Source organism: Tubulanus polymorphus, chromosome 9 (assembly GCF_964204645.1).
Source record: "Tubulanus polymorphus chromosome 9, tnTubPoly1.2, whole genome shotgun sequence".
NCBI lineage: Eukaryota > Metazoa > Nemertea > Palaeonemertea > Tubulaniformes > Tubulanidae > Tubulanus > Tubulanus polymorphus.
Genome location: NC_134033.1, coordinates 6,368,874 through 6,390,871, shown reverse-complemented (window position 1 = coordinate 6,390,871; position 21,998 = coordinate 6,368,874). Strand labels below are relative to the sequence as shown.

General features: G+C 38.7%; 1 protein-coding gene across 6 annotated transcripts; it reads right to left on the bottom strand.

The window, feature by feature from the left end:
- Positions 1–1,026: 1,026 nt before the first annotated feature.
- Positions 1,027–21,998, bottom strand: LOC141910977 (UBX domain-containing protein 7-like). Of its 6 annotated transcripts, none has more exons than XM_074801886.1 (12): positions 21,908–21,998; positions 17,941–18,142; positions 16,804–16,868; positions 16,348–16,413; positions 15,604–15,728; positions 13,573–13,719; positions 13,103–13,247; positions 12,451–12,518; positions 10,291–10,644; positions 4,230–4,761; positions 3,819–3,898; positions 1,027–1,822 (listed from the first exon to the last, which is right to left on the bottom strand). In XM_074801886.1, exons 1-12 carry the CDS (start codon positions 21,984–21,986, stop codon positions 1,655–1,657), a joined length of 2,031 nt encoding a protein of 676 aa, XP_074657987.1. In that variant the 5' UTR covers positions 21,987–21,998; the 3' UTR covers positions 1,027–1,654. The 6 variants fall into 6 exon arrangements, with proteins under 6 accessions (XP_074657987.1, XP_074657990.1, XP_074657991.1 ...); XM_074801889.1 differs by lacking the exon at positions 21,908–21,998 and adding an exon at positions 19,997–20,121; XM_074801890.1 differs by lacking the exon at positions 21,908–21,998 and adding an exon at positions 19,175–19,245.

Below are 21,998 nucleotides of genomic sequence, written 5' to 3'. Positions count from 1 at the left end.
CAAAGATGAAATGGCGATTCTAACTACGATTCTAATTAGTTTTGACATTGCGCCATTGTAAATTCTACGATTCTACGAGGCGATTCTCAACAATTCTAAGACCTGTTTACTTTGAATAAGAGCATTTACAATAGCAAACAGTGAGAGGATCGCAGAATCGTAGAATATAATCGTAGAATTGTAAGATGCTTTTAGAATCGGCATAGAATCGTAAAATTGATTAAAAATGCGATTGTAATAACTTAGTTTTAGGATAGTGGAATCGCTACAATCGCAAATAGTAGATGCTCTTAGAATCGACCAATAGAATTGTAGAAATGATCATATATGTGATTGTAATATTAACTTGCTTTTAGAGTCGTACAATCGCTACTAAGTAAGAATCGTGGAATAGTCATTCAATTGTGTGTAATTAACAATTGTTGCGAATGTTCGATACCGCACCATTATGGGTTGTCCCCGGTTTCATTTGGCCCAAAACCCACCACAGCGGCCGGCCAAACTGTAGCGACACGAAATAGTATGCGCCCAACCTAACTGAGTACCTCTGTGCCGCCTCTGTCATTTCGACATTAAGACTACTCCAGTAGAGGCCTGCCAGTATTTTTGAAACAAAACACCCAAAAATTGTCTGCGTTTATACTTATTATAGTATAAACATTAAGAGTCTCATCTTGCCAGGGGTCCGGTATCACTCCCGAACTCGCTTCCACCAACGGGGAACAGCTTTAGCTTAGCGGGTTCGAATCCCTTGACGGGTGAAGATAAGTTAGTCTGTGGCATTAAGTGCAACCAGTGGTGGACCAATACATACAAGATATCTCATGGTAGCAGACCTGCTACTATGAGATATCACCAGCGGTGTGGCAGAACTGGTACTACTAGATAATTCATCCCTGCAGATGGCGCTGACCACGTCATGTCAATGGCAATCAGTGTTGTTTTAACCAGTAGGCCCTTCTCTTACCGAATTTCTCAAGCAAAGAATCACACAACTCTTTTACAATAATATATACAACAGTCTTTTTATTATCGAAAAATATCAGAAATAATCCTCAAAATAGTATGTTATTTAATTATTGTACATTTTAGTATATCATTTTTATTGCGAAACATTTTTCAGCCCTGAAAGTGAAAAACATTATCCCACTCAACAGCCAAGCATTTTACGCATCATAAATACATTATTACAAAATCTGACTCAAACAGAACAAAATTCATAATACAATTCATTCCCCGAGATTGTACACAGCAGACTGAAGTCATTTAGGACCATGGATAGTCTAGTAGCTACCGCTCAAATCAGAAATTGCCTAAAAGCTCAAATGATATTTGTCCAACACTTAAGACTGATACAATGGTACGTACATAAGAAGCCGTTCCTTAAATTAGATTTTAGCGTACGAACATTTGTCAGACCTGAGTTTGTCAGATTTATCCAGCCGAAGCACTTACAAGATTAGAATCACAGCAGATTTGAGTTGGGTCTTTAAACGCTGAGTGATAGTTCGGCCCCACGCAGGAAGTTCATAGCATATTATGAACTTGAATGGTAATGATTTCATAACTTTTAAGCCCCCTTGGTGGTCGGGCATTTTGCATTTTTCTAAGGCAGATGCATTATTAACCTCGATAATTGGTTTTAAACGTAACGTCAAGGGGTTTGACGTTCCTGGACGAATACCGTTTCCTGAGGATGTAATCCGACATCTTTTAATGTGTCGTTGTAGTCCATGTGCGAAATTTTACGACGCGGGAAATTTGTGACAAGTTCGTAACGATCGCTGGAATAACCACAGTCCAATACGTAGAGGATCAATGCCTGTAAAACAGAAAATGCAAAAAAAAAAAACGATTAACAAAAATTTCTATTTTTCCAGGATCAGCAATCAGCATGAATTATCACTTAAATTCATACAAAAACTTTTCGAACAATTTTGAAGATGTTATCGAAGACTATTTTTGAGTATTCTCAATGGCCTTTTCCATATTTCAAACCTTTTTCCCAGCATTTTCAAAATATTTTCAAGGGCCTATTCCAAAGCATTTGAAATAGCTTCGAAAAGGCCTTTAAAAACGCTTTTCCGAGCATTTTCACCTGACTTTTCCAAATATTTTACAGGGCCCCTTTCAAAGCGTTTTCAAAAGGCCTTTCACAGGCTGTTTCAAATACTTTTTCCAAAAACTTCCAAATACTTTCTCAGAACATTTTCAAGGATATTATCAATTCTGCTTAATCCGTATCGGGTTTATCTCCATTTTTCACTTATGCGTACACTTTTTTTTTGTCCAAATTCTTTTTAATTCATTTCTCTAAGCAAACAATCGGTTAATCCCATACAGTTAATTTGAATTCCGTTGTTATTTTCTGGTCCAAATGTCACCGCTTAAGACATTGTTACCCGGTTTATACGAATCAAAATTAGACCATTCAGAAGTATTTAGAAATAACGTTAAATAATGAATGTTGGTGAATCAGCACATTGGTTATGTACATTCAGGGACCCTACAGATCAGTCATTCCAGAATTCAAGGCCTTGTCAAGGAGAAAATTCAAATTTCGACGAGGCACCTGCATCACTTTCATATACCAATTACGGTAGACTTCTCCTAGATCAGTACTGTTTGTCTGTAAACCATTAAATTCTGTGGAATCTGCCACAGTGTGTATAACAACTAGAGTTTAGACATGAAATCTAACAGTTTTCTAATTACCAATCTCTCATAATTCAAGGAGTTTTCAAGGACTTTTGGGCATTTTGCTCAAATTCAAGGATAATCAAAGACCTTGATAAACATTTTTGGTTTAGAAGGGGTTTTTCAAGGAATCAAGGAGTTGTAGGGACCCTGACATTGTTTTTTACCAATAACAATGGCTAAAATGAAATGAAAAAAATAATTATTCATCCAAAAACATCATTTTGTGAATGAACATTTAATAAAGAATATGATTTTTCGACTTAAAATTGTTCTGGGAAGTGTTGTGCTATGTCCCCAGTCAGATATTCATGACACAATTTTGTGAAATCCCCTAAAAACCTTATCCTTTCAAGATTGAGACTTGATGTTTGATATTCCAAGGTCCAATTTGCCTAAAACGCCAATAAAAAATATAGCTGCAAAGCAGCGATAACGGGTTTACTGCGAAGCCACACCATGCCATTCAGGATGATAGGAATCATCAAAAATTTAAGTACCGATACATACAATATAATGTATTGACAGATATGGTCTAATATTCAGACAATCTGGTACAGAGAGACCGTTATTACAGTATCTATCTATACATTTCGTTTAGAAGCTGTCAGTTGCCAAATCTGAATGAAGATGAATTTAATTTGACGAAAATAGGCGGAAAATAAATAATAATAATCATCAAATGAATTACAAGAGGGTTTTCGACGAAAGTTCGTTCCAATCCCGATACCCTGGATAATAACTAACTATTGGTTATAAACGGACACATTTCCTTGCAGTATTTGTATAATTCTTTTTTAAAGATTTTTTTCTCCCCTTCACCTTTGGAAATAAATGGGTATTATATGTTTTCTCTTTATTTCTTTTTCCTTCTCCTTTGAAAATATTTGACAAAGACCGGGGATAAGTTTTTTTCTAAATTTTGATTTCCTCCTCCAAATCCAAAAGACAAGTTATTAAAAATAAAAGGCCTAAGTGTTTGCATGAAGTTTCTTCATTATTCTGGAGGCATCAATGTTGATTCATATGCACCACTTGCAATCATTTCAAAACTCAAAGACCCTTATTTTTTTCTGCAAATTACATCATCTCAGTCCAAGATCTTATGATATGGTTGGTACCTTTAATTTAGTTGTCGAAGGCCACTTGACTTGTTCACGTTTACCACAAGGCAGTCTGATCATTAATGACGTCACACAATCTGTTTAGAAAAAAGAAACATCAATAGAATAAATACAGAGATGCATACCGGTAACAGCTTCATTGGTTTTTAAATCTAAATGAATACATCTTATTTTGCATACTCTTTATGAATGTAGGTCACAAATAATATCAGGATAAGATCAAAATCTGAAATTAAACTGATCCTAAATCAGGCGGTTTTTAACTTTGACACAAAATGATAATTTGTTAAGTTTTCACATGAAATCTGAAGACGAATTGCCACCGAAGATGAATCAAATATTTCTGAAGTTTTGTATACTTCCAGATGCTGATAGGCCTATCATAGTCACTGACACGTGCGAACATACCTTCATCTTTTCCCAGGAACTTTTTCCAAGACGGAGTTTTTTCATTATTCATCGACGATGAACTAGAAACACTAATAACACTGTCCGATGATGATTGATCGTAAACTGGCACCCGGCTGGAGAGATCTCGAGCTAGAGTAGACGTCTGCGCTGTCCTCCCTGATGTCTGCTCTGCCTTTGGTGACATCTGCACTGCCTTCGATGCCGAACATGAACTAATTACATTATTTAAAGAGTCTAAACTACCGGAATCTGCGAGATTTCGCTTCACGAGTCCGCTACTACTCGCCGACGAACAAGTGGTGCTTTTCTTCGATGGTGAAGTCCGTATTTTGTGCGGAGTCGGCACTTCCGAATCGGAATCGGTAAACGTCTCTAGATCCACTTCACTATCTGGTTCAGAATCGCTGTCCGATTCTACGATTACCGATGGTTGGGTGGACGCGACCGGACTTGTCGTTTCCTCGAGTGACGCACGAATCGCGGCTGCCATTTGACTGTCCTCGCTAGCATCAACGATACTCACCAACTGCTGTATATGAGAAAAAGTACAAGTGATTATCTAGTATGAAAATACAAGTCCGATACTCGCGAATCTGAACCCGGAAGTAATTTCTCATTTTGATATTTTGAAGAATTTTCACCTCAAAAACAGCCCGTAAATTTGATATTTTGGGATTTTAGTGAAGATTCAGACATTTAGACTGTAATAAGTAGGATAATAAAGGTTTTAATGATGGATATAGTAATCTACGGAGTCTTTATTTATGAATATCAACAATGTAACACGAAATCGTGAGTATTCTGACTTTCTAGGGGGTCGTTTTGCGCTTGACCCCCAAAAATGACCCCACCCAGTGGACCCCCTCTTTCAAAAATCGGAAGTTAAATTTTTCAGCACTATCCCGTGGCTATGACTATAAACTACAACTTTGTGAAGTTTCAATACCCTATATACAATAGTTTGGAAGTCGGGGATTTGATGAGTAAATTTCATTAACACGCAAATCACCTGGCACAGACAGGACTTAACATTAAAGCAGCCGGCAGGTTAAGGGTTAAATAGTTCTGTTTCTATAATTTATGTATATATTTTCTTGACTTTGTAGTCAATGATTAGAGGTAAACAAGAGGCTCACGGGTGTTATAAATTGAAGAACATGTATCCAAGAGCGCTCTTGGGATTTGTTATGTTGAATATTTTCAGAGGAACCGATAAATAATTTTTTCCACATTTTTCAACTAATGTTGACAGTGGATGTGCTAGGAACGAATACTTCTAGAAGCTAAATAAACTGTTTGTCAGTTGAAGGAATCATTCTCTCTTAGCTGTTCCTGGTAACAAGTAATATAGAGATCTAGGTCCTTTTAATAACGCTCTGAGGTGCAGGTCTTCAAAATGTTCAGATTATCTGCAGAATTTTAGGGCATAAAACTGTGAGGACTTGATTGATGAGTTAATTCCTGCTGTTGGTGATACTATGGATTTTGATATCAAGAGCTTTAAGTTCATGGACGCCATGGCCACTTGGGAAGTGGTTTCAAATGCTCAACAATCTAACAATTTCAATATTCAACGCCCTTGGTGACCATAAACAAAAACCAATGACCTTGAAACTCACCACAATCATAGAAAATGTCAGCAGCTACGATTTTGTAATTGATTGTGACAACAAAATATGCCTTGTTACTAATTTAATATGGAAATACTAAGTAATTCTACTATTTAACACCCCCTGGTAACCATATTTAAAACCCAATAACCTTGTAACTCACCACAATCATAGATCATGTCACGAACTACAACTTTGCAATTGATCATAGTAACAAAATATGCCTAGGTACCAATATAATAAGGAAATAGTAGCAACGCCCCCTGGTGTACATAAAGAATAATTAATTTCCTTAAAACTCACCATAATCATAGACAATATCATGAGCTACTACTTTGCAATTGATTGTGGTAACAAAATATGTATTGATACAAATATAAAGTAGAAATACTAAGATATTGTATTATTCAACGCCCCTGGTGGCCATATACAAAAACCAATGAACTTGAAACTCACCACAATCATATAACACGTTATAAGCTACAACTTTCTAATACATTGTTGTAACAAAATATGCTTAGGTATCAATATAATGTCGAAAACTTTTTCCCATCTACGAATGAGTACTGATGACACAAAGATGGCCGCCAAGTGCGTCATAATTGGTTGATCAAAAATACCTGTCTCAGGTATAAAACATCCCTTTCAAAAGAATACCCATCAGCAATTGCAATGAGGAATGGCAAACCAGTAGGAAGCTAGCTACAGGACTCAGAATTCGGGCCAAAATTAAAATTTTTGGGCACTTAAAAGGTCCTAGGATGACCATCTTTAGTCCAAACGACCCAATTTATTTTATGCTGATGGGCCCTGGGAGGGTTCAAATATAACAGAAAGATCAAGGTAATTGATCAAGACGTCTTCAAAATTTCCCTCAAAAAGTTAAAAAACGTGTAAAAAGTGCTGATTTTGGCGAACAACAATGGCTGCCAGTCGGCCATCTTGATTCTGACAGGGCCAGTTTTTGGGCTGAAGATGTGTCTACTGGTAGATACTTGTATAAACCAAATATCAAGACATTACCTTGAAGCGTCTTCAAAAGTTCCCAAAATAACTGGATTCCGTCTACGGACCGACGGACGGAGGAAAAGTTAACGCAATAGCCCGCTGGGACTTTAGTCCCAAGTGGGCTAAAAATGAGCATGACTTTTTTATTATAAACGTATAAGTCATCATTGTGTTTACCCATACGGTACGTACATTATCAATCAATATCATCTTTTTAATTCATAGCAGACCAGACTATGGTACTACCTCTTATGTTTTCACCAACTTTATAATTTGTCAACACCATATCTCTATAATTGTGACGTCATTATAATGAAATTGTTATAATAAAATTGACATCATTAAAATCTTCAGAATTCACAGTGACATCTTTATAATTGATAGTGAAGCCATTCATGGGCAGATCCACGGAGAGTAGCGAGAATTGTGCAAATCCATCATATTTCTCTAGTGCTTTTTTATTGCCTTTTTCGACATCAAAGCGTCCTTTTGGGGGATGTGACAAGTTCTTCAAAATTATCCCTCAGATCCGCCCCTGCCATTGGACATCTCAATAAAACCCAATAACATCTCTGTAATTTTAAGTGACATCATCATCTTTGTGACATTATTAACATAAACTTAAAGATTTGGTGACATCATTTATGTCTTCATAATTCATATTGACATCATATAACAACTTAATAATCCATAGTGACATTCATAGCAGTATATCATTAACGTCTATCTAATTCAGTGATAAAATTAACCCCTTTATAATTTGTGATATCATTAATATCTTCATAATTCATACTGATATCATTCAACTTCTTTATAATTTGTAGTGGTATCATTCACATCTATGTATTTCCAAGCAAAATCACAAACACCTTCATAATTTGTTTTTACATCATTAACATAATTCATGTTACCCATGAATATAATGACCGCCAGGCGACAGTGTCAGATTAGTTGGTCATCATTAGTTCAAAGACGAGCTGTTGATAACATCAGATGAAAATAATAATACGACCTCAAGCACTAGGAGTCTGCCATCTCAAAGTGATTTTCAGAACCCTTTCAATGCTGACTAATCTACATTGTTAACTGCTAGATATATGAAATTTAAAAAAAATTCAACCCCAGTTTGTGGAATAATAGGCTACCTGCTATAATGTGGTAACACTGCATTGCGGTGTATCATTTGTTATCATGTGTGACAGGTGCTAATAACTAATTACATAGATGGCGGTGCGGTGAACTAGAAAAGTCCATCACCAATTCATACACAGCAGTGTGGTGTAGGACACATTTAAAGGGTAAAATAACATTAATCACCACAAATCTCGTATGGTGAGACACAGGTGCATATTTAGGGGGTGGTCCGGGGCTCCAGACCCCTGCCTTCGTTCCCATTAAAGTTGTCTATTTCCTTGCCCTTGAGGTTGCCAAGCCACAAAAAGATCGTTAAAACCTTTAAATTTGATACTCATCCTCTCAGAAATAACATATTTCCGTTTCTCTTAAAAAATATTAACACCAAGGATGCGACCCCGCTAATAAGCCTATGATGCCTTGTGTAGTGTATTACGGTTAGTTGTGGTAAATAGTGTAACCGGAAGTGTTTTTTAGCATCATGGCTGCGATTGTAGAATAAATCATCCTGCGTATTATTATATCGGTGTTAATCGTGGTTCCTGGCTTTGTCCCCTCGACCACCACAATGGCGACGAGTAAACTTTAATGTGTCGGTAATCGTTTAAACCGTTAAGTAGGTGTTAAATCTAGTTAGAACTTGTATACAATTCGTTTAAATTCGTTCGGTGTATAAAGATGGATGTCGCGCCGATTTTAAGTTTTGACAGTACCGGTGATGCTACTAGCACAGCCCCACAATGGAAAAGGTGGAGGAAAGCGTTCCTTTAATTACGTAGAGGGGGAGTTACTAATCCCGCTCAGAAAAAAGCACTTTTACTACATTCAGCAGGTATGGACGTACAGGACATTTTTGAGTCCTTATCGGAAGTCGAATTCGTACCATCAGAAACCGGAGAAACTGATAATATTTTCAAAGCTGCATTACGTAAGTTGGATAGCTATTTTGTCCCGAAAATTAATAAATCTTTCGAGAGGCATGTATTTCGTTCGCTAAAACAGGAAGAATCAGTCAGCCTAGAAACGGTTCTTAATTTGGCCCGTACTTTTGAAGCCGTAACGATTCAGTCGAGAAAGATGGAAGAGCCGTCTACTACTAGTAGTAATAGTAGCGAACTAAACAAAGTTGACACTAAGCATAGGTTCAAACCACATCGTAAATCATCGAATAATAGTAACGGTAAATCTGAGCAGTATGTTTGTTATCGTTGTGGCAGAAATGGTCACATAGCGAAAGATAAATCTTGTCCAGAACAAACAGCATGTAAAAAGTGTGGTAAGTCGGGACACTTCGCGAAGTGCTGTAAAACGAAAACTCAAATGCGTGTACACAGTAAACGTCCGACTAGGAACGCTGTAGTTCAAAAATGATGACGAATATTTATTTTCGCTGAGTAGTCAATTCAGTGATTTGAATTGTATTAATGCTGATGGGGTAATCGACCTCAAAGTAGGCGGTATAGATATTGAAGCACTTATCGACTCTGGTTCGAGCGTAAATGTTATCGATGCTGAAACATGGAAAAATCTGAAACGTCAGAAAATTCGTTGTCAGTCCGAACCAGTGAAAAAGAAACTTTACGCGTATGGATCGAAGAAACCATTATGTACACTAGGTAAATTCAGAACGAACATCGAAGTAGATCAGTCAATCGAAAGCGAATTCCTCGTTATTGATGGCAAAGGCAGAACATTAGTCGGAAAATCTACTGCGGAGAAATTGGGCGTATTAAAAATTGGTCTCAATCTCAATTCGTTAAATAATAGTAATACTTCGATATCGAAAGATTACATTGCAGAAAAGTACCCAACTATTTGTTCTGGAATCAGTAAACTTAAAAACTATCAAGCGAAACTACACATAGATGAGAACATTTAACCGGTTGCGCAAAAGGCAAGGAGAGTTCCGTTTGCGTTATGCGATAAATTACAATAGAAAATCGATGATCTTCTTCGTGACGGTATTATAGAGAAAGTTGATGGCCCAACGCCATGGGTCTCGCCGCTTGTTGTCGCGCCTAAACCGAAATCCGATGAGATTCGAGTATGTGTCGATATTCAATACAATGATACTAGTAATTATTCTTCTAAAAGGGACTCGACTTATAAGCCGGATATATGTTAAAATCATGAAATGTAGGTCTAAAAATCGACCTCGACTTATACGCCGGTTTTTACGGTAGTTGGCAATATGCGACAGTGACGCTTTGGTCGAGCACTACTGCATCCTTGAAATGGTCCGTCATCTTCACCTTTTACACTTTTATTGTTTTCTTCACCTATTGACAAAGGGACCTCAAAATTACCACCATCTTTCGGACATGGCTACCGGGTAGATCTTTGCCTTTTAGACTTTCCCTGCATTGTCCATCTTCCTGACTCTCGATTTTCGTTGAAGTGATCTCATAACCATCCGCTTTCGATCCATCCAGGTGGTTACTGCAGTGATGACCGTGCACTGGAATCAAAGGTTCATCACTTTTACATTTAAGACATTCATCATGTTCATCTTTAATCTTGATTTCCGTCAATTGAATATCCAATTCTGGTTGTACGTCCTGTACATCATTGGGCTGGTTGCATTCTTCTAGGACGCATTCCATGTATTCTTCAACTTCTATGTCATTGATCGATGGTAAATCATTCTCCTTGATTGTGTTCTGTGAAATAAGATGTTTAACCATTTAACAGGCTGCGTTTGAACCACTGGCGCATCTCTATCTAACTCCCTGCAGAGACCTTTTTCTTTTTCATGAACACTAATCATTAAAAGTAATGCTGTACTCAGGACTCACGTCAAGTAGGCTTTAGAGTTTTCACCCCATTACGCAATAACAAGTTCCTCTAATATTGATTAACTACAGTCAAAGTTGGTTAAAACGCATTACTCATAGCGTAAAATCAAGAAAACACAGTGTCATATAGAAGTCCCAGTTGTCCGAGTAGTATCTTAATTGGATGAGAGTAGACTGACATACTAAAACAAAAACTGTATAGTCCCTGTGCGAACAAGTGGTAAGAGCGTACGAACCAAGGACGCCAAATTGTGGGTTCTAACCGCATACAATGTAGGGTCCCAGGGTAAGATACTAGATCCTCATTGCCTCTGTCCATCCAGGAGCAATTCGGGGTGCCTGCCATGATAGATGACTCCTGGGCACTAAGCGTATCACTAATGTTAGTTCTCCTCAGGGTGACAACTAATACAAGAGATATAAGCTAGAGGTAGTAATACCAATCATGAATGTACGAGTGCCACTGACCACATTCTTGGTTGATTTTTGGTATTCGATAAAATCCTCGCCATTGATTAATCCTACATAATTGAGTATCTCCCTCCCACGAATCACATGGGAGAGAGCTTGTGCTGTTAATCATTTACTACACAAAATAACTTTACTATCAGATGACATAAACATATACTCCATTCAATTTGAACAGCTCAAATTGTCCATTCAAAAGATGCGTTGAGGTTGTGACAGGGCCATCTACTAGGTCAACTCATTCATGTTCTTGATTAAACACCTGATGGCCCCCCAATCAAAATCCTCCAATGCAGAGACATATATCTATCACCCAAAAAGATTTTCGAAAATGCCAAATCATCTGGGACCAGTTGCGCAGAAGTTTGTTAGCGTAACACAGGGGTTAGATTCTAAAAATTGTAGGAGCTCTACTAATTGAGCACCTAGATTTGGTTAGGTGCTCAATTGGAATTTTGTTAATGTGACGAAACGAGCACCGTAGGCGCGAAGTCCCTCGTGGGGGTCTGGGGGCCCTCCCCCGCGAATAATTTTGAACTCTAGGGGCTTGGAAACGCTATTTCCAGGCATCTTTCATCTTTGAATGCTGTTAATTAAATTACCCAAAAGATGGAAAGTTTTTATGCAAATCAGTAGAAAACAATATGGCAGATTGTGGATCATGCAAATCTTCCAGTTTTCAGTATGGAGCAGGTAAGTTATCCCCAAACTGGTTCCTCACAAGATCTGACACAGGATGCAACATGATAGAAGATGATTTTAGCTGGAACCTCCACACTGCAAGGATACTTATACTTACTCTCTATTTTACAAGTTATTGGGAAATCAATAAACTTTCTACTTTGCACCAAGGTTTTGGGAAATCAATACACTTTCTACAATTTTGCACACGCTATTGAATAAGACTTAAATAAATGGGCGATTCGATCCGTGTTGATTCGAGTTGCTTAAATAAAAACGCCTTTAGGTGCGCTGTGAGTAGCGCTTCTACGAGATATTTTACGTGCACGTAGGCGCGCGAGCGCGATTGCGCGCCTCAAAATCTAACCCCTGGTAACATCAGTGGATAATTATTGCTGTAGCAACAAAGCAGTTTCTATTGTCATCATGTGTCTTCTATCAATCAGTTAACTTAAGGAGACCTTTGAGCAACTGGCCCACATAAAGGATTAAATTTAAACAACGATTTATATTGATTCTTACCTTGGTCCTGGTTTCACTGGATGGACTTTCGCCATCTAAGGCAGGATGTTCAGACAAAAATATTCGGACTGAAAAGAAAATCAAATCGTTTCAGAAATGCTGATTAAATCCGCAACCCATCATTTGGTGCTAGGATTCAACTGAAGGAGTTAAAGTTAGTTCATATCTGGAGTCGCCTGCTTGGTAGGATTTCTTTCCATTTCTAGCGGACCCTATGCGCACTACTCCAGGAATTAGTGCAATCAGCATCTCCAGGACAGGGAGAATACTTTTTGCTTAATTCCGGAAACTCCTAAGATATCCCTACCCAAGGCATCCACCTTGAACGGCGAATTTCTCCGAGTCAATATAAAAATAAACAATGCAGGATTTTTACCAATAATTAACGACAACAAAATGTCACACTGGACCTAGTCATTCAACATCACTATTTGCTCTAGGTTTACAAATATCCCGAACGGCCTGAGAATTTTCAGGATTTCCAAAATGGCTGATTTAGCCTGTTGCATAGTCAAATTGGTGCATAGCTATAAATAAAGTAACTAGGCAAAAGAAAGAGAAACTAGAGAAAATGTGATTTCTGATTGACATCATAGCTTTGTGTGCCAGCAATTCCTACAGTTTATGTAAAGTGTTATATCACCATACTCACCGAGATCACAAAATGATGTAGCGTCTATTTTTGACCAGGAAACGAGAAATTCCCCGGTTCTAGGATCGAGGATGGCAATGTACGGCCATTCGCTGCACTTGTAAAACTGTGAAAAACGCTGCCCTTCTTCGCTATCATGATATACCTACAATATATACAACCGCTCAGAATTTCAAAAATTTATGGCAGTTCAGTGCTTTTCGTGCAAAGTGGACTCATGCCCCTAAACATTCAGCACTTTATCGACACCTATATACCGTCAATTGTGACTAAGCGCATGGTCAGGATGTCTCCAGACATTTTTAATTCAAGATGAATTACATAATACATGTATAAAAGCACTAGACAAAGAACACTCAGCACACTTTAAAAAGTTAGTGGCCAGACTTCACACAGTAAATATTTGAAGGTGGCATGGGGAGCCCAGGCTACACTGATCTCCACCAACATGTACTTCCAAATTTAATTACCTGCCAAAATATGAAATGCTGCCTGATTAACGATTTAACAGATGGATTGCTCCACACATCCCTGTTCAACACCTGACAGCAGAATTCCTGTACATTCTGTATATTAACCATCAACCACTTCTTATTGGCCGTTCCTACATCTCTCGCCTAGAAAAAAATCAATGAAATAATGTTTGTTTAGTTTTCTAAAATTCTGGTTGATACTACAAAATTAACCCTGGCTAATCTATAATTTTAGTTGACACTCATTATTTAACCTTAAAATATGGTTCATGATTGGTTAAAATTTAAACTAGGGGTCCAGGGACACCATGCCCACTTGGTAAGTGGTTTCAAATGCTCAACAATCTAACAATTTCAATATTCAACGCCCCCTGGTGACCATTTACAAAAACCAACGACCTTGAAATTCACCACAATCATAGAACATGTCAGCAGCTACGATTTTGTAATTGATTGTGATAACAAAATATGCCTCGTTACTAATTTAATATGGAAATACTAAGTCATTCTACTATTCAACGCCCCCTGGTGACCATATTCAAACTCCAATGACCTCGAAACTCACCACAATCATAGAACATGTCATGAACTACAACTTTGCAATAGATCATGGTAACAAAATATGCCTAGGTACCAATATGATAAGGAAATACTAAGTTATTCTACTATTCAACGCCCCCTGGTGACCATATAGAAAAACTAATGTCCTTAAAACTCGCAACAATCATAGATGATGTCATGAGCTACAACTTTCCAATTGATTGTGGTTACAAAATATGCATAGGTACGAATATAATAAAGAAATGCTAAGATATTGTATTATTCAACGCCCCCTGGTGGCCATATACGAAATCCAATTACCTTGAAACTCACCACAATCATAGAACACGTTATGAGCTACAACTTTCTAATTGATTGTGGTAGCAAAATACGCTTAGGTATCAATATGATGTGGAAAAACTTTTTCCCACTTACGAATGAGTAATGGTGACACAAAGATGGCCGCCAATTGCGTCATAATTGGCTGATGAAAAATACCTGTCTCAGGTATAAAACATCCCTTTCCATAGAATACCCATCACAAATTGCAATGAGAAATGGCAAACCAGTAGGAAGCTACAGGACTCAGAATTCGGGCCAAAATTAACATTTTTGGGCACTAAAAAGGTCATAGGACAGCCATCTTGAGTCCGACCGACCCAATTTTTGTTATGTTGATGGGCCCTGGGGGGATTCACATATATCCGAAAGACCAATGTAATTGATCAAAGCGTCTTCAAAATTTCCCTCAAAAAGTTCAAACATGTGTAAAAAGTGCTGATTTTGGTGAACAACAATGGCTGCTAGTCGGCCATCTTGATTCTGACAGGGCCAGTTTTTGGGATGAAGATGTGTCTAGGGTAGATACATGTGTAACCCAAATATCAAGACATTACCTTGAAGCGTCTTCAAAACTTCCCAAAATAACTGGATTCCGTCTACGGACGGACGAACGAACGGACGAAAAGTGAACGCAATAGCCCGCTGGGACTAAAGTCTCAAGTGGGCTAAAAATTGAACCGATAATAGGGGCCAGGCTTAGATACAAACTGATTTATATCATCTATGAACTCGGTCCGAAGAATATTCCAATCGACACTAACTGTGACCAAGTGACTACTTTCAAACATTCTTTACTCAAAGTTCCACCCAAAACATGAATAAATCAAAACAAAGTGCCGCTGAAAATTCTGAACATGGGCTTAGATTCTTAAATTAAAAGAAGCAAAGGAATAACTAGATTTTCTGTGAAACCTTTGATTCAATAAAACTTGACAGTGGTCTTAATTGAAACCATCATTATGTTGAAGACTTACATATCTGAATGACAATTTACACCGAGTAAATTGACGAACAAGAAGTAGGATTGGAAGCAAGTAATGTGATCTGACTATCCGATAAATACTTGAGCAAGGGTGACAGTACAAACATTCTGAAACTTTCATCAAGGACTGAACCAATTGTGCTGCAGCAGTGAGCTGCACTTACCGACTGGAATGTTCCTTTTTGCATTATGTCGATCGGTGGGCGGAACAGATCTTCGAGAGTTTTTCGTTTCTTTTGTTGCGGTGGTCCAGTTGCTTTCGAGGTCGAAGCAGCTTCTTGCTGTTGCCCTAAACAAAAACCGAAATATTTACCCACTACTGGGGTATTTACAATCTGCAGCCTGAACCTGGCACCCTTGAAATATACAATACTTTATCACAAATTACACAATTTGCGACTTCACATGACGTGTTTAGAACTTCACCGAAGACATTCCTTATTGAAAATGTATTACAAACACCAGTCATTGACATTTCATAAGCACATTTTCTTTAAGTGATCACAGATACTCCTCATTACTAGTGAAGCCAGTGGCAGATCCAGGGGGGTTGTTCGGGCCATGTGCCCCTTTTTTCAGCTGAGTGAACTTGGAATTTTCTCCTAAAGACTTTTGTTTAGAAAAGTGAAATTGTGAATTTAATGAGGAAAGTATTGAACTCAGAATGCAACAATATGTAGCTAATTTATCCAAATCCCCCTTTTGGAGCTTTCACCAATTAAGTGCCACAAATGCATGTTAATAATGACCCTATATTCAATGCGTGTGCTCTTTTCCCATAAGCTCCACCAGAATCCAGGATCCACCCCTAGAAGGGACTGTTCCTGCCTGCAGATTGATGCCTGGATGAATTCATAAGAGTTTGGAAATACATGTATATCATATAGAGGACTAATGTATGGACTCACTGGCTTCTGCTTGGAAATCTCGAAACCCATCGAACACCGAACGCGCTGGTCGTCTACGTTTTACACCTGCAAAAAACAATGACATCGAAGCAATTATCAACACACTCTTTGTCACGGTGACCACTTTCAACCAATTACATATCCCGTCGAGCTTTCCATGATTTTTCCATGTGATTACACAAAATTCCTGAGTGAATCAGAGATATATCTAAATTCAAAATGTTTTAACTTATTCATTTTCATTGAATCACGTACTGATAAAGAAATGCATGGTCAATAGATAATCCGAATTTTTTTTAACGTTTGTCACGTCGTCTTTGGCAAAATTTGTAAAATTTCCAGATTTTTTTCTAGATTCTGATTCCGTGAGTTTTCCAGTGGCAACCCTTTTCATGACATCATTGAAAATGTAAACGTTCATCCATTTTTTTTGTATCAAATAAACCTCAAACTTACCATATGACTGTGGTGCCTCAACGAGAACTTCACGTTTTTGGGGAATCGGAGCTCGAACAAAGTCGCTGAAAATATCGGTCGAATATATCTTTATCTGCCAAACTTAAGAATTGGCTACAATATCATTCAATAGATAGGGCCTACACTTAACATGAAGCCACCTGTATGTCCGTATTACAGAGGATCTAATGAATTAATTCAATTTCAGCTTTAAGTCATTTTCTATTGAAATGTAAAAGAAGACTGAGTAACAACTAGCGACGCATTGGTCAAAGACTTCACTCACCAGTAAGTGGAATCCTTGATTGCTAGTTATATTACCAGGTTATCATAAGTAACTAGCAAATTTGGTGGATCCTCACTTGCCATGAGTGGAATCGTAAATGATTCTCACTAGCCATTGATATAATCCTCGATTGCAACAGTAACACCAGGCTTTGAGTAAACGTGGTGTATCCTTAAGGCCCCAGGACACGAGCGCCAAATGCGTACGCATTTGGCGCAGAAATACGGCGCCCGCACACGAGCCGAAAACGACGCTGCGCGAAAGCTACTGCGGCAAGTGTGTCGTTCACATGACCACCACTCATCCGAAAATGGCAGCCATGAGTGAATCGTCGTCGTCGTCGTCATCGGAAGATGAAGAAACAGCCCTTCCCTTGTAGTTTGGCTTCTGTCCCGTCGAAACAAACGAAAATTGAGGACTTCGCAGCGTACTTGTTGGAGTCGCCAGTGGATTTTGCGCAGGAATGCTCAAGGGATGTATAATAACTTGATCCAAGAGTTAAATGTCGAAGATCCTGCCCAATTCAAAGCATTCCATCGAATTGACAGGGAATCATTCTATGATATATTGGCGATGGTTGAACCGTTGATCACTAAGGAAATTCCAGTTATGCGAAGTCCAATTAGTGCGAGTGAAAGGTTATCCCTTACATTAAGAACATATTGGAACATTGGAACATATGGCGTTAAAAGAGATTGGATATACAAACTTAACTTGTCGCAAGTAGAATCCTCTATTGCCACAATATTATTCACCACGTCTTCATTGATTGGCCTACTAGAAAAATCTAGCAAGAATACCCAAAAGCCCATTTGATAGCTTTTTTAAATCAAAATGTTGTGCTGACGTACCTGTCACCAGCTAATGAATTTGAGGAACTACTGGTGGCGCTAGCGGTGTTTGAAGCAGACGCCGGTAGTGGTGAAGAATCTGATCCAACCTCTGCCCCTCCAGCTATGTTCCCGCCGTCATTATCCATGTGCATCCCTATCGCTAACTCCAAATTACTGTTACATGCTTCTAACAGACCGATTGCCACTGTTTCCGTCGCACCTACAAAATAATCACAATCTCTGCCTAAATAGATACTGCCTAGACATCATCTGGAATGGTGTAGGATTTAAAACACATCCAGAAGAGATGGCTGCCTACATTACAAAAATCCACACATGACATCGTTGAAGTCATAGTATCCAATAAATCCTTCGAGATGACTGCCTTTATACAGATTATTATTAATACAATTCTAACTCTTTTGTCATGGAAGCAACCTTAGCCTTTTTAATTCGCCGTGCCTAGAGTTCAGTAGGGCTTCTGGTACTGTGATCTTGATTTCCAGTGCTGGCACTGCAGAGTCTGCTGTATTTCGTGAATTCCAAGTAGTAATAAAACCAAGAAAATTGGGGTTCAACGCAGTGCTTTAACCATTGGGTTCAAACTTTTTCACTACTTATTGCCTTATCCTAAGTTATCCTATTAATTACAGTGCATAACTTAATCCTAGGCATAACCCTAAACCTTAAAATCCTAATCACGATTGATAGAACACTATATCCGTGTTGACACGATGTAGAGACACCGTAACCCTAACCATAACCCTCAAGACTCTAACCCTCTTCAATCTCGCCATCTAATTTTCTGGGGTTGAAAGAGCCACCATCTTGTTTTATCAGCATTCCAGATAGGATTGAATGGGATAGCGGTGCTGGCACTGTAACGCATTGTTCTAAATTTTCAGTTCTGATTGTGAAGGATGAAGAAAGGAGCGAATACATTGTGGGCACAAGAGAGGGACAGAATAGCTATCCCGACTGAGGCAGCACCTTCGCATTCTCAATGAGTGAGTGAAACACCCAATCAATCTACTAACGGCAACAAAGACAACAGGCTTTCCATAGGGTTTTATGGATGCTCCCTAACACCACGAGAGAAGGGGAGATCTTGAAGGGTAAGGACACAGGCACTTGATAATGGATAAATATCTAATAATTCACCAGCGATATGTTATTACTAGGATTATTAGGCAGGAAATTTACTATTATTACTACTATTAGGCAGGAAACACTCCGTAATGCTTAAATCTACCTGCAAATATCGGGACAACCGAACGCTGCCGACGATTGCTGAAGTTCGTTCAGAGGTGTCAATTTAAATCCTGAAATATAAGGAGCGCCCATGATATCAATTGTAGATGATTTTTTGGAAATGTTTTAGCTCCGTTAAAGATTTTAACTGGGAAAAAAATTGATTTTTGAATAGTATGGCAGAAGTACGCCCACCAGATGGTGGGGCATGAGCACTCTGTCGTAAATAACCGAATGTCTCTTCGTCCTGATATTTTCAGGTAGATTTAAACATTACAGAGATAGGAGCATTTCCAGCCTTTCTGTATAGTAAGCTCATAGTTAAAAGGCTGACGATCATTGGATCATGGGTAAAACAGCTGCATCATGGATAAATAAGATGGCGACCCCAGGGGAGTTTTTATCGTAGATTACGGTAAATTGTATCATTTTTAACAAACTAACAAGGTCAAAGCTCGGTAAAAGTGCAGATCTGCACCTCTCATAAATGGTTCAATGAATTACATTAAATATTGCTGTTTTAGAATCGAAATGTCATCAGCAATTCATTACAATGGGTTATTTATGGGTTAATGAGATCTTTACTAGAAAGTTGATTTTGTCTCGAAATCGTCACAATTTTTTAACCAGACACCATTGGATGGGTTTGTTAAGAATATTTACTGGAACAATGTTTCATGACCCACTCAATTTGAGGAGGAAAAATAAAATTTCTTGTCAATTTCAACATTTAATACAAACTAGAGGACAATTTGACCAGCATTAATAACCCCAATGACTGTTGACAAAAATTTGATTAGTTTTATGCACTGATTACCCTCACATCGTTTCAGCAAATTCAAGGTCTTCGAGCCGCGTAAGAATTAGGCCTAAAGAGAGGGATACCCCTCCCCCCACTCGCGGCCGAGCTTTGCCACTTCTCGGCTCGCTTGTCAAATTTTTGTCAACAGTCATTGGGGTTATTAATGCTAGCTCACTGAAATCACACCATTTCGGGGCAGGTAATTATATCAATTCGTTGACAAGCGAGCCGCGAAGCGATATTTCAAAAATCGTAAGGCCATCCCAAAATAATGGTCTGTTTGCCGTAACCCGACCGATCCGACTTCAAATTTACGGAGTGAAAACTTTTTCCTGGGATTCATTGAAATTATCTTTTAATAAAACGTCCGACCGACTACTATGATGAGCTACGTATGTTTGAAGTCAAGTGTGCATCATGCGAAAACATGCCTTGACGTGTGGCCTAGTTAAAGTTTTCCGGGAAACTGGCAGTGTTCCAAAAAGCTGCCATTCATTCTTAGTGACTATACAAAAGCTGGTAACGTAAAGCCTAGTCTACATCGACACTGCGATTGGAGACAACTAGTTGCCGGGCAGTTTTCGGCACATGAGAGCAACTGGCTGGATACAATCAGTTGCTCGAACGTGTCGATCATATCCGTCGATGTGGGCGCTCGATAATCAAAAACACATGGTTGCAACTGACCAAAACAAAGCAATTTGTCACTTGATTCGAGATGCCCCGAGAATATTTGCTAGATTACACATCTCAGTTGCTGTCGATGCGTGCGCTTTGGACCTAGCGACCAGCATGAGCCACGGCACGCAGTTGCTGTTTTCATTAGATTTTCGATGTGAGCAGGGTACTCGCTCACTACACTAGCAACTAGTTGTCTCCAGTCACTTTGTCGGTGTATGCTTACATTAATTGTAGAGAACTTGTTTGCATTTTAACGATGCTTACAACATCATAACAAATAGAAATTATATGTTTTAAAACCAGAGTTCATTGGGAGTTTTCTTGTCAAATTGGAAAAATTCAATTACTGTCTGTCACACCTGCTCTCCGTGCGACGTTTTGGTCCGTAATTTCGTTAATAAACAGTTTATCTACCTTTAATACGCAACAACTTGTTCAGTGAGGACTTCAGAAATAAACAACAATTTTTACTAAAGTTGTTTTTGTTGTCATTTATGAGCGATAGTTTACTCAGCATATAGGCCTACGCTCATGTAATGCTGAAAAATCCGCTCCGCGGACAATCGGAAACGTTACAGTGACGTCATCACCTGCTTAATAGTATATCAAAAAAAAGTAGGTGGCGCCACGTGATGGGCCATAAAAGCCGTTTTTCAGCATTACCCGAGCGTATGCTAGGAAAACTACTGCTGATAGATGAAAATTTACAAACAAATCAAATGCCACTTCATGCTTTGTTTCTGAATGCAAATTCCTTACTGAACAAATTGATGCATAACATTAAGAGATAAACCGATTATTAACGAAATTATGGACCAAAATGTCGCACAGAGAGCAGGTTGCGACGGAGGGTAGCTTTTGGTTTGGGAATATATCCCATTACCGGAAATAAATACGACAGCCCAGTGACAGCGTGATGCCTGTCTCTGATCGATCGTGCCCAGGCCAGAACGCGTCCCTGCGCATCTAATTTTAAGGACCAATTTTTAAAAATATTCTGGAGAGGACCCCCAGACCCCTCTCTTTGGATTTGTGCACCCCTTCTCCATGGAATCGTGGATCCACCGCTAAAAGGAAATTTCGCGCAATAACCTCCGCCATTGCCAGCTGGTGGTAGCGATCGGTACTAAATATATCAACAGTCGGCGAAAAATATGAATTCAAACGGAGTCGATGAATTAGATCTACTCGCGAATGTGATCGGTGTATAGTTACAGTAATCAGGGATATATACTAATTGTAGTCACGTACCAGTTATAGCGCAGAACTGTTGAACGAGCTCCTGATTAATATTTTCACCGCTCTCCATCAATGCCGCGTTCGCCGCCATATTTGCGCGGCA